Source organism: Phocoena phocoena, chromosome 2, assembly GCF_963924675.1.
Source record: "Phocoena phocoena chromosome 2, mPhoPho1.1, whole genome shotgun sequence".
Lineage (NCBI taxonomy): Eukaryota > Metazoa > Chordata > Mammalia > Artiodactyla > Phocoenidae > Phocoena > Phocoena phocoena.
The window spans coordinates 151,848,484-151,862,811 of record NC_089220.1 but is presented as its reverse complement, the minus strand read 5'-3'; the positions used below and the strand labels follow the sequence as shown (position 1 = coordinate 151,862,811).

General features: G+C 39.9%; 1 protein-coding gene across 1 annotated transcript; it reads left to right on the top strand.

Annotated features, from left to right (window-relative positions):
• Positions 1-1,126: 1,126 nt before the first annotated feature.
• LOC136119112 (aldo-keto reductase family 1 member C15-like) lies at positions 1,127-12,935 on the top strand. Its single transcript, XM_065872538.1, is given in 8 exon segments — positions 1,127-1,213; positions 2,866-3,033; positions 4,856-4,972; positions 5,670-5,747; positions 6,731-6,853; positions 11,969-12,078; positions 12,795-12,847; positions 12,850-12,935. Coding segments are annotated over 8 exon segments (822 nt in total).
• The last annotated feature ends 1,393 nt before the right edge of the window (positions 12,936-14,328 follow it).

Here is a 14,328-nt window from a genome sequence, read left to right as displayed (position 1 = left end):
ATTTCTAAACTCAGGAAGACAGGGGGACTTCCCTGGTGGTACAGTGGTAAAGACTCAGCACTTCCACTGCAGGGAGTGCAGGTTCAATCCCTGGTCAGGGAACTAGGATCCCGCCTGCCATGCCGCGAGGCCAAAAATAAATAAATAAATACTCAGCAAGACAGAGGTAGAAGCAGTTGTAGGCAATGGGGCCAATGTCAGAGGTCAGAGTAAAAGGACAAGGAGGCTGGGCTTCCCTGGTGACGCAGTGGTTGAGAGTCCGCCTGCCGATGCAGGGGATGCGGGTTCGTGCCCCGGTCCGGGAAGATCCCACATGCCGCGGAGCGGCTGGGCCCGTGAGCCATGGCCGCTGAGCCTGCGGGTCCGGAGCCTGTGCTCCGCAACGGGGGAAGCCACAGCAGTGAGAGGCACGCGTACCGCAAAAAAAAAAAAAAAAAAAATGTTTATCAACTGATGAATATATAAATAAAATGTGGCATATCCATACAGTGGGATGTTATTTAGCCATAAAATGGACTGAAGTGCTGATACAAGTTTCAACATGGACAAGCCTTGAAAACATTATGCTAAGTGAAAGAAGGCAGTCAGAAAATGCCACATATTGTATGAGAGCATTAATATCAGATGTCTAGAAAAGGCAAATCTATAGAGGCAGAAAGCAATTGCCAGGAGTTGAAGGGAAGGAGGGGTGGGGACTTGTTTCTAATGATTGTGGGTTTCTTTGGGGATGATAAAAATGTTCTAAAGTTGTGTAGTGGTAACAACTCTATGAATATACTAAAAACCACTGAATTGTATACTTTAAAAGGGGTGATTTTTTTAAGCTTTTTATTTTACATTGCAGTATAGTTGATTAACAATCTTGTGTTAGTTTTAGGTGTCCAGCAAAGTGATTCAGTTATACATATACATGTATCTATTCTTTTTCAAGTTCTTTACCCATCTAAGTTGTTACATAATATTGAGCAGAGTTCCTTAAAGGGGGGGATTTTATGATATATGAATAGTATCTCATTAAAGCTGTTAAAAAAATAACAATTGTATTGAATAATATTTTCTTCCCTCTGCAGATTTCTCTTAATAAAGAGGAAAATTAGTGTTTGTTTAGCCAGAAGAGTGAGAGAAGATGAGTCAAACGAGACTTTTTTCTTTAAAGATGAATGATGGATTCTTCATGCCTATGCTGGGATTGGGCACTTCTGCCCCTCCTCAGGTAATCAGAATGGTATTGGAGATGGAGGAGTAGCAGACTTGGGTCCTGATCAGGACCAGTCACTGTGTGAATTTGGGAAATTCAGATGGACCACACTTTCTTAGTGTGTAGTACGCTTCTCTCCAGGTTAGGTTATTTTGTGCATTGTCAGTGCTTTTCAAATTTTGATAGGCATGAAAATACCTGAGGATCTTGTTTAAAATGCAGACTTTGGGGTTCTGCCCATAAAGGTTCTGATTCATTCAATCTGCGATAAGGCTCAAAAATCCACATTTCTAACGAGCTGGCAAGTGATTCTGATGCTATAGCAAGAGATACAGAAGTTCTTCATCTTTCAGCAATTCAGGGGTGGGTCCATCTTTTCCCTTTATTCTCATTTGCTGTCCAGTTGTAGCCATTCCACAGTAGATTAGAATCAGTGAAACCCAGTTGTCTTGATTACCACGTATCAGAGATGTTGCCACAAATTTCTTGTGATGAAGTTTCTCTGTAATTTCTAATGTCCAAGTTGTTCCCATCCACCTCCAATTGTAGAGCATCCAGAGAAATCTCGGGGGCAAAAGGACCTGGAGAAAGAGAGACAAGATTCATCTTAGAGGGAGTTTTGGTGGTCTGAGGTGAAAATAGTTTCTTACAGGTCAGGCTGTGAATACTGTGCTGTGGGGAAAGGCATGTGGCACTTGGAAGTTCTCTCTCTGTTTGGAAGACTGAACTTCATGCTTGATTCCCAGCAGGAGAGCCACGTGGAGTGTGATGTTGAGGTCTGTAGCAAGGACACCAGCACGGACTGTTGCTTTTACTTTGACTTGGCTCTTTCATCTGTGGACAGTCAGTTCATCCCCATGGGACTGGTCAATTCATCAGGAGTTGCAAATTAAAAAAATATACCCAAAAGACCTTTTAATTACTGAGTGAAGTAGAGGGGATAATGGGGCTGTGAAAATGATAGGTAACTTCAGAAGTCCAGCCTGGTTGTCCAGCAGAACAGTAGGCAGCTAAGAAGAATAACAAAATTGTGAAGGAGAATATTAGCTAAGGATGAACTTAGTAACCAAAGAAGGAATTAATTATAAGATATTTTTAAGTGAAAAAAAAGAGGGTGTTTTTTTTGTTTTTTACATTTTAGTTCTTCCTCAAATGTTGTTTGAAGTGTTTCTCCAAGTTTACAAAGGTAAATCACAAATTTATTCTCTCTGAAGTTACATCTTCATCGCATTGATCATTTTTTGGCATTGGATTTCCGGGTTGAAACCAGTTTAATGATCTCTTACAGAGTGAGTTAATTTAGAAAGGTAAATCTATATATTGTGTAAATCTATACATGTATATAGTGTAAGTCCAGAAATAGAGAGTTCATGATGTGATGTGCTGGGACCAGCTCATGAGCTCAAAGATTCAACTGTAAGAGTCTTTTCCCAGCATCGGTTGCGTGAAATTAGCAATGGTGGGAATACTTCCACCATAGAAACTGGCTAATACTACAAATCAGGACTCCTTCAGAGTCAGTTGTTAAATATTTACTGCCGGTCATAGGTCAACATTAAGCTTTGTCACCACTAGAAAAACAATGGGTTCTGCTGACTAGCTCTGCTTATGGAATTGGTCATCTGTTCCTGAATCAAGTAGGTCTTTATCTTTTCATGCTCTTCTAGGTTGCTAAGAGTGAGGTAGAAAAGGCCATCAAGAGAGCCATCGACGTAGGCTACCGCCATATTGATTCAGCTTATATGTACCAAAATGAAGAAGAAATTGGGAGAGCCATCCAGATGAAGATTGCAGATGGCACTGTGAAGAGGGGTGACTTATTCTGCACTACAAAGGTATTGTGTATAGTCGTATATGTATCTGTGGAGGCTCACTCTTAGCTGAATCATTTCTTGGCATATGTCTTTTCCCATTGGTTTAATTCTCATTCACTCTCAGACCTTGAACTATGAGAAGGCTGGTTTGGAACAGCTGGATAGGAATGTGGGTTCTGTGGTCAGACTTCCTATATTTGAATCCAGGTTCTGCCACTTACTTACCTTGGACAAACTAAAGTCTGTCCCTTAGTTTCCCAAGCTGTAAATGAAGATAACAATATTTGTCTCACAGGATTTTTATGAGTATAACTTCAAAAAAATACATGTAAATCTTTAAAAATATTTAATGTATTTTAAATGTTCAAAAATACTAGCTGTTATTATTATCATATGTTTTCAAACTCAGGGATGGATTTGGCTTTTCCAACTCTGTTATACTCAAGTTTTGATGAAGCGACAATCTTTCTTAGCTGTAGTGTGAGGTAAAGCAGTTTAGTCAGAAAGTGTAGGCTTTTGGAAACTACAATCAAATTTTAGTTTTTTAATATTCTCTAGATTTGACTTTGTGAAATTTCTTAACCAAAAAAAGTCTTTTAACCTCTTTAAGTCTTAGTCTTTACATCTCAGTCTATTGCGCTGTCAATAGACATTTATTTCTCTTTCCTATGAGGTAGGAAAAATAATATAATACCACAGAACTGATATGAGGATCACATTCATGTTTATAAAAGTATTTCTAATGCATTTTTTAAACTTTCAAGCCATTTTTACTAATATAATTTATATCCACTGATATCACATCTGAAACAAATAAAAGAACTTAGTATTTAAGTTGGATTGGAAATGGAACACAAGAGGAATTTTCCCCATCGTGTTCATTGAACTGACTACTGCTAGAAAAAAAGCATTTGAATTTGAGGTAAAGTAGCCCAAGAGGAGGGAGTTGGTGTCCATGATAGTGAACCCTATACTGGTCTATGAATGGATATTTCTTCCTTCTAGCTCCAGAATGTGAATCTCTCCACACGACTTTGTTTAGATGAGGTATTGCTAGAGCACTACCCTCTTAACTCTCAGCTTTAATCTTCTTTACATGGGATCCGTTTGTTTCCTTACCTGTAGTTATTTTGATGGATTTTCCTTAGATTATTACTTCTTAAAATGAAGTAACTAAAATGCCCTCCCCCTCAAATTCCTAAAGGGCCTAGCTTTCTTTGGCAAACCTAACAACTGAATGCAGCCAAGATAGAATTTCCTGAATCGCAATCACTTGATGTGCTTGTTTCAAATGCAGTTTCCCAGGGACCTCCCTGGTGGTCAGGTGACTAAGACTTCCCCTTCCAATGCAGGGGGTGTGGGTTCAATCCCTGGTCAGGGAGCTAAGATCCCACATGCCTTGGGGCCAAAAAATCAAAACATAAAACAGAAGCAATATTGTGACAAAATTGATAAAGACTTTAAATATGGTCCATATCAAAAATTCTTAAAAAAATGAAAAATAAAATGCAGTTTTCCAGCCCAGTCTCCAGATATTATAATTTATGATGTTTGAGGGAGAACCCAGGGATATATCTTGCACAAACAAACCAAATAATTCCTTTTTGTATTTTCAGTTTTGAGAGCATCTGTGTAAGACCGTATTTTAACTTTCTACCATGTTTTCTTAATTCAATGTGAAAATAAGCTATGATGATAAAGAATCCTGAGCTTCACAGGATGACTTGTCACTTCCCAACGACCACGAGCGGGTTTTTGGTTGTTGTTATTTATTTGCCATTGTATTAATCTCTCCTAAATATTCTTAAATAATCCCACCCCACTTCTCTTTCCACCACTGCAGTTGTGGAGCACCTTTTTCCGTCCAGAATTGGTCCAAACTTGCCTGGAAAGCTCACTGAAGAAACTTCAACTGAGCTATGTGGATCTTTATCTTATTCATTTCCCAATAGCTATGAAGGTTAGCGAAAGTAATTTTACTTTGGTTATCAACATCATTAGTAGCTAAATAAAAAGAGGATATCGTTTGTGAAAATGAGAAGAATCATATATAATACTTTAATATTCTCTCTTTTTGTTTTTTCTTTTTTCTGCAACTATCCCTATCCCAGTTCACTATTCCAGCCCCAGACTGATGGGTTTACTGGTTTCAATGTATTTGCCTTGATCTTGTGGACAACTATGTATATTTTCAAGTCCCTGTACTCTTGAATTTCAGCCTCATGCCCACTGGTGTCTGGGGAACATGCCAGTGTAGAGACCTGTGAAGGCACAGAAAATTTAAGGAGGATGAGACTCAGCCCTTGAGATGGTGACAAGTCCCTCTCTCAAAAGACCACCTCCAGGTGGAAAGCAGGGATGGAAGGGTTTATCCCACAAGGATCTGGGACAAAGGAGCCCATTCAGCTATGGCACCACTCTGGGCTCTCACTAGGATGGGGTCTTGGGTATCTCAAGTTGTCCTTGACACAAACAATATTTATTAAACCTTTAGGGGTTAAAAACATTTCTAGGAACTGTACTTTCTCAATGTACTACCATTCCTTTCAAGAATAAGGATAGATGGTTCCATTAGCCTCAAGGTCTAAAGGCTCCAAACATATTGGCTGAGGCCAGACATAGCTTGATCCAACCTCTTCTTCATTCCTATGTTCCAGCCTGGGGAGGACTTTTTCCCAAAGGACACACATGGAAACATCATTTTTGACACAGTGGATCTCTGTACCACATGGGAGGTGAGTGCAGCTCCAAAGAGGCCATGTCTCTGCACCTTGGGGCGGAGAGGACAGAAAAGGAATTGAGGAGAGAAGGATGTAGTCCAATTCTGCCCCCTGTGTAGACTTGGGCAAGTCCCTGAATGTCCCTCTGCCTCAGTTTCACATTTCTTCTATTTAGTAATTCAATAAGTGGTTATTGAGTGCTTATGATTACTGAGTACTTCTAAGTACTCAAGCTACATCCATGAACAAAACCAAGGTCTCTGACCCCATAGAATGGTAGGTGCTACTGGTGGGGGGGAAGGATGCAGTGGTATAAGAAAGAGTAAGGGAACTGAGTGTGCCAGGCTGGGTTTGGGGCATAGATAGGCAATTAAAAACAGAATGGACAGGGCAGGCCTCTTTGAGAAGGTGGCATTTGACCAAAGACTTGCAGGAAATTGATTAAATGGATAATGAAATTGATTAATTGATTAATGGATTAAGTAGAGTAAGTGGGTATCTGGAGGAAGAGTGATGCAGGCATAAAGAAAATCAAGGCAAAGATTTTAAGATAGGCGAGAGCTTACCATGTTCAAAAACTAGCAAAGGGGCATGTGTGGCTGGAACAGAGTGAATTTGGTGGTCAATAATAGGAAATGAGGTCAAAGAGAAAACAAGGAGCTGGTGGTCTGGGAGATGGCATGGCCACTTCCTGTTTCCCAGGCTGCACCTGACTCAAGCTCCATTCTCCTGGCGCTTGTTCTGATATTGTTCTATCATATTATTTTAGGTGCTAGCTAAAGATCGCACTGGATCTCTTAGCCCTGCCTTGGCTGCTTGCATTCTTACTCTATCTCCTTACCCATTTCAAAAACTATTTTATTTCTCATTCTCCTCCTATTGGCCAATTCTTGTCTTATTTACTGACATCTGCATCACGTATTGTCTCTCATCCACAGCATGCTACCATTTGTTATGCTTCTCTAGCCAGTTACTCCTCACCACCTCTTCCTCCCCAGGCCCTGGAGAAGTGTAAGGACGCAGGACTGGCCAAGTCCATTGGGGTGTCCAACTTTAACTGCAAGCAGCTGGAGATGATCCTGAACAAGCCAGGGCTCAAGTACAAGCCCGTCTGCAACCAGGTGAACCCCACCAATTGGCCCCCCAACCTCTTATCCCTCCTCATCAGCTTACTCTTTTCTCACTTCAACAAAGTCACCAATGGCACTCCCCTCTCATGTACTGTACCTTTGGACACTAGCTGATGATGTTACTATTGTAACTGTTTTGGCACTTTTTAGCAATTGAGTCGTTTTAAATTAAGGTATGTAGTTTTTAGACATATGCTATTGCACACTTAATAGACCACAGTGTAGTGTAAACATCACTTTTTATGTTTACTGGGAAACTGAAAAATAGGTGGCTCCTTTATTGCAATATTTGCTTTATTGTGATGGCTTGGAACTGAACCTGCAGTATCTCCAAGGTTTGCCTGAACAGGTAGCAAATAAGCATATGAAAAATTGTTAAACATCACATATCATTAGAGATTTGCAAATTAAGACAAAAGTGAGATACAATAGTTCTCTCTAATCTGTGGGATAAGACACCTCCCCCCACCCACCACCACCACAGTGGATGCCCCAAACCATACCATGGATATTACTGAACACTATATAGACTATGTTTTTTCCTATATGTACATGCCTATGATAAAGTTTAATTTTAATTAAGTACAGTAATGGGACTTCCCTGGAAGTCCAGTGGTTGACTCTGTGCTTCCAATGCAGGGGGTGCAGGTTCGATCCCTGGTCAGGGAACTAAGCACAGTAAGCGAATATTTGATTTGTTAATTATGGTGTATCACAGTGATTGATTTGCATATATTGAAGAATCCTTGGGATAAATCCCACGTGATAATGGTGTATGATCTTTTTAATGTGTTGTTGGATTCCATTTGTTAGAATTTTGTTGAGGATTTTTGCATTTATGTTCGTCAGTGATATTGGTCTGTAATTTTCTTTTTTTGTGATATCTTTATCTGGTTTTGGTATTAGGGTGATTGTGGCCTCATAGAACTAGTCTGGGAGTGTTCTTTCCTCTGCAGTTTTTTGGAAGAGTTTGAGAAGGATAGGTGTTAGCTCTTCTCTAAATGTTTGATATAATTCTCCTGTGAAGCCATCTGGTCCTGGACTTTTGTTTGCTGGAAGATTTCTAATTACAGTTTCGATTTCATTACTTGTGATTGGTCTGATTATATTCTCTAATTCTTCTTGGTTCTGTTTTGGAAATTTATACAAACCATATGGTCATCTCAGTAATGCAGAAAAAGCTTTTGACAAAATTCAACAAACTCTCCAGAAAGTGGGCATAGAGGGAACCTACCTCAACATAATAAAGGCCATATGCAACAAACCCACAGAAAACATTATTCTCAATGGTGAAAAACTGAAAGCATTTCCTCTAAGATCAGGAAAAAGTCAAGGATGTCCATTCTTGCCACTATTATTCAGCATAGTTTTGGAAGTCCTAGCCAAGGCAATCAGAGAAGAAAAAGAAATACAAATTGGAAAAGAAGAAGTAAAACTGTCACTGTTTGCAGATGACAATATACTGTACATAGAAAATCTAAAAGATGCTACCAGAAAATTACTAGAGCTAATCAATGAATTTGGTAAAGTAGCAGGATACAAAATTAATACACAGAAATCTCTTGCATTCTTATACATTAACAATGAGAGATTAGAAAGAGAAATTAAGGAAACAATCCCATTTACCATCACAACAAAAAGAATAAAATACCTAGGAATAAATTTACCTAAGGGGCAAAAGACCTGTACTCAGAAAAGTGTAAAACACTGATGAAAGAAATCAAAGATGACACAAACAGATGGAGAGATATACAATGTTCTTGGAACATTGTAAGAATCAATATTGTGAAAATAACTATACTACCCAAAGCAATCTACAGATTCAATGCAATCCCTATCAGATTACCAATGGTGTTATTCACAGAATTAGAACAAAAAATTTTACAATTTGTATGGAAACACAGAAGACCCTGAATAGCCAAAGTAATATTGAGAAAGATAAACGGAGCTGGAGAAATCAGGCTCCCTGGCTTCAGACTATACTACAAAGCTACAGTAATCAAGAGAGTATGGTACTGGCACAAAAACAGAAATATAGATCAATGGAACAGGACAGAAAGCCCAGAGATAAACTCACACACCTATGGTCACTTAATCTATGACAAAGGAGGCAAGAGTATACAATGGAGAAATTAGTATGTACCATACTAATGTAAGTCTCTTCAATAAGTGGTGCTGGAGAAACTGGACAACTACATGTAAAAGAATGAAATTAGAACACTCCCTGACACCATACACAAAAAATAAACTCAAAATGGTTTAAAGACCTAAATATAAGACCAGACACTATGAAACTCTTAGAGGAAAACAAAGGGAAAACACTGTTTGATATAAATCACAGCAAGATCTTTTTTGATCCACTTCCTAGAGTAATGACAATAAAAACAAAGATAAACAAATGGGATCTAGTGAAACTTAAAAGCTTTTGCACAGCAAAGGAAACCATAAACACATCCCTCATAATGGGAGAAAATATTTGCAAACAAAGCAACTGACAAAGGATTAATCTCCAAAATATACAAACAGCTCATGCAGCTCAATATCAAAAAAACAAACAGCCCAATCAAAAAATGGGCAGGAAAAAAAAAAAGGGCTGGAGACCTAAATAGACATTTCTCCAGAGAAGACATACAGATGGCCAAGAGGCATGTGAAAAATGCTCAGCATCACTAATTATTAGAGAAATGCAAATCAAAACTACAATGAGGTATCATCTCACACCCGTCAGAATGGCCATCCTCAAAAAATCTACAAACAATAAATGCTGGAGAGGGTGTGGAGAAAAGGGAACCCTCTTGCACTGTTGGTGGGAATGTAAATTGATACAGCCACTATGGAGAACAGTATGGAGGTTTCTTAAAAAACTAAAAATAGAACTACCATATGACCAGTAATCCCACTACTGGGCATATACCCTGATAAAACCATAATTCAAAAAGACACATGCACCCCAATTTTCATTGCAGCACTATTTACAATAGCCAGGACATGGAAACAACCTAAATGTCCATCGACAGATGAATGAATAAAGAAGATGTGGCACATATATACAATGGAATATTACTCAGTCATAAAAAGGAACACAATTGGGTCATTTGTAGAGATGTGGATGGACCTAGAGTTTATCATACAGAGTGAAGTAAGTCAGAAAGAGAAAAACAAACATTGTATGTTAATGCATATATGTGGAATCTAGAAAAATGGTACAGATGAACCAATTTGCAGGGCAAGAATGAGACACAGACGTAGAATACAGACATGTGGACATGTCGGGTGGGGAAGGGGATGGTGGGATGAACTGGGAGATTAGGACTGACATAGATACACTACCATGTGTAAAATAGGTAGCTAGTGGGAACCTGCTGTACAGTACAGGGAGCTCAGCTCGCTCTCTGATGACCTAGATAGGTTGGATGGGGGGCGGGGAGGTCCAAGAGGGAAGAGATATATGTATACATATAGCTGATTCACTTTGTTTTACAGCAGAAACTAACACAACATTGTAAAGCAACTATACTCCAATAAAAGAGAGAGAGAGAGAGAATATTTGAATTGCCAGCATCACTAATTTTGTGTTTTGGGGACATTATTAAGTAAAATAAGGGTCACTTGGACACCAGCACTGCGATACCACAACAGATGATCTGATGGTTACTAAGTGACCAACAGGCTGGTAGCATATAGAGTGTGGGTACATTGAACAAAGGCATGATTCCTGTCTTGCGTGGGATGGGGCAGGACAGCACAAGACTTCATCACACCATTTAGAACAGTGTGAAATGTAAAACTTATGAATTGTGTATTTCTGGAATTTTCCATTTAATATTTTCAGACCATGGTTGACTGTGGGTAGCTGAGACCACAGAGAGAAAAACCACAGATGGGGTGGGGCCACCCTCCTGCTATGCACCTGTTAAAAGTGTCCAAATCCAGAACACTGACAACACCAAATGCTGGTGAGGATGTGGAGCAACAGGAACTCTCATTCATGGCTGATGGGAGTGCAACATGGTGCAGCCACTCTGCAAGACAGCTTGGCAGTTTCTAGCAAAACTAAACATACTCTTACCATATGATCCAGCATTGTAGTCCTTGGTATTTACCCAAAGGAGCTGAAAACACACAAACCTGAACACAGAGTTTTATAGCGGTTTTATTCACAATTGCCCAAACTTGGAAGCAACAAAGATGTCCTTCCATCCCTCCAGAGGTGAAAGGATAAACAAACTCTGGGACAGCCTTACAATGTAGTATTATTTAGCAATTTAAAAGTGAGCTATCAAGCGAGAAAAAGACATGGAGGAAACTTAAATGCATATTGTTAAGTGAAAGAAGCCAATCTGAAAATTCTACCTACTGTATGATTCCACCTCTATGACTTTCTGGAAGAGGCAAAACTATGGAGACAGTAAAATGATCAGTGCTTGCCAGGGGTACAAAGGGACAGAAGGGTGGATGAATAGGTGGTACACAGGGGAAATCTTAGGACAGTATAACTATTATTCTGTTGGATATTGTAATGAAAGATACACATCATCCATTTGTCAAAACCCATAGAATTCACATCACAAAGAATGCACCCTATTGTAAACTATGGGCTTTACTTAATAATAATCTGCCAATATTGACTCATCAATTTTAATAAATGTACCATACTAATGTAAGAGGCTAATAATAGGGGAAATTGGAGAGGGAATGAAGGGAAATATGGAAACTGTATTTTTTGTTCGATTTTTTCTGTAAAACCAAAAGTGCTCCAAAAAAAAAAAGAAAGAGAAAGGAAGGAAGGAAGGAAGAAGGAAAGGAAGGAAGGAAAGAAGAAAAGGGAAGAAAGAAAGAAAGAAAAGATCAGTGGTCGCAAAGGGTTCATGGGGAGGGAGGGAGGGATGAACAGGTAAAGCACAAGACATTTTTAGGCACTAAAACTATTGTGTTTGGTGCACCATGGGTACAGCTGTGGATGACGGTCACTTGCTGGCCCACGTTGCTGGTATTTCTAAGTATTTCTGGTGCCGTGAATCTGTATTCACTGTATGTTCCTTGTAAATTTGGTGCTGGCAAGCCTGCTGGTCCTACACTCCAATACTTCTGCTTGGCAATTTACAGGTGGAATGTCACCCTTACCTCAACCAGAGCAAACTGCTGGAGTTCTGCAAGTCCAAGGACATTCTCCTTGTTGCATATGCTGCCTTGGGGTCTGACTTAAGGAAAAAATGGTAATGATCTCTATAAAGGTATTCCGACCCTAGATGCTGTGCCTTCTGGAGACATATCTCAACATCTGGAGGAAATTAAGTATAGTCAAGAGCAATCATCCATCTTTGCAAACCCTTTACCTAGCCTACATTGTGAGGACTCAATAAAACATTATTGAATAATAAAGTAATTATTACTGATTAAAATGTTCATCCAATTCAAAAGGTTTGGATTTAAAGAGTGACAAGGTAATTCCAAGCCATGATTCTTACACTTAGCAGTTGAGGGATATGAGACAAGTTACAACTTCTGTAAGTTTTAGTTTCTTTATCTCTTCAAGAGGAATATAGATGTGTACCTTTTAACAGTTGAGGACAAAATGGAGACAATTAGTTGAGAGCATTTTTTGCAATAGCAAATTCTTATAAAATTCTTGGTTATTTGTTATGATGGTGGTCATTGGGTCTTACTGTGGACAACAATTTTGTCTTCTTGACTTATTCAATCTTTTACTAAGTTTCTCAGAAATGTTTAAGAGATGAAAAAACTACCCAATTTTCCCTTTCTTTCCCTTGTCCTTCTTTGGATTTACCAAAAGAAGCCAAAGAAATATTGAGACAGCCAGAAGGTAATGAGGAAGATTCTAGAGGATCAACCACCCCTAGCCTGAATGAACTATCCCCAAGTAGAATGGATACACAACCTCAGACACATAGCACCTCTGCCTCCCTCCCAGGGTGAAAAAGGACAATCCAGTTCTCCTGCAGGATCCAGTACTCAACACCATTGCTGAAAAGCACAGGCGAACTCCAGCCCAGGTCACCCTGCGCTATCAGCTGCAGAGAGGGGTGGCTGCTCTGGCCAAGAGCTTCAATGAGAAGAGGCTCAAGGAGAACTTCCAGGTACCTGGTAGGGTTTTGGGCAGCAGGGAGCTGACAGAAGCACATCATTTTCCCCGGGATGAGTTACTTGGGAGGCTCCCAATGTGTATTGGGGCAAAGCTTATCTCCCTGTATATTCTATGCGTATATGTGCTATAGTTAACTGTCCTGTCCTCCAAATCCTACAAGCGAGTAGGCATGGTGGTTGTAAAGAACAGTCAACAGAGCGTCAGGTTTGAGTCTCAGTCCTGGTTTTCACTCAACAGTACGGCCCTGAGTAAATCATCCCTTGATTTCTTCAGCTAAAAAAATGAAGGAGTTAGCTGAAGTGAGACCTGGGCTCAAAAATCTCAAGGATTCCTTGGCTACTACCACAGCTATTCAATACAAGTCTCTGAGGGTGACCTGAGTTGCTAATCTCAACTCTTTGAATGGACAAATGCCCATGACTTTTGTCAGGGAATGAACCCCAAGTTCATGACAACTGTCTCATGAAACCTACATAAGTTCCTACATATATATTGTGTGTGTGTATCTGCATGTGGGGGGCATGTAGGGGCTGCAGTAATTGCCTCCAGGAAATTGAATTGATCTTCTCACATTTCTGATAGGTTTTTGAATTCCAGTTGACCCCTGAGGATATGCAAAGTCTAGATGGCCTAAACAGAAACATGCGCTATTTTGAAGAAGATTCGTAAGTACCCTGTTCCATTGTAGATGCTGGGGGAGCAGGGTAATGAAGGAATTCCATTTTTTCTAATCCACAAAGGGCAGGGTCTTCTCTTGCCTCTTCTTTTAGGGAAGTGGATGGAAAACATTTTTCCTTCAAGCCCTCATACCCCTGTTACTCCATGCCCCTCTGTCCTTCCTCTGCTTAAATTCCAGGATCAATCAATACGATGACATCCTTTGCACATACTTTCAAGTCTCCTCTCTCTTCTTTGTCTTACTCATTGGTCTAAAACCTGGTTACATCCTGCTCTCTCTCCCTCTACTTCATCAGATTTCCCCTCCCCATGAGATTACTCCTAGAGACATTGGAACATTCCCTCATCTTCAAAGAAGCTCTGTCTCAAACTGACTTCATCTGCAGCTCACCACACCATCCCCGTTTCTCCTTTTACAGCAAAACTTCTTGAAGAAGTCCATGCTTTCTTCCTCTCTTGTCTCTCTCCCCGTTCTCTTCTGAACCCACACAAACCAGGCATTTGCCCTCCTCTCTGCCAAAGCTCCTCTTGTCAAGGTCAGCCATGACCTCCTCTTTGCTTAACCCAGCAGTGATTCTCATCCATCTTATTTTACCTAGTGGGTCACTCCTCCTAGAAACACTTTCTCAGCTATGCTTTCTTCACTGCAGATCTGGTTTCCCCTTATCCCCCATGCCATTCC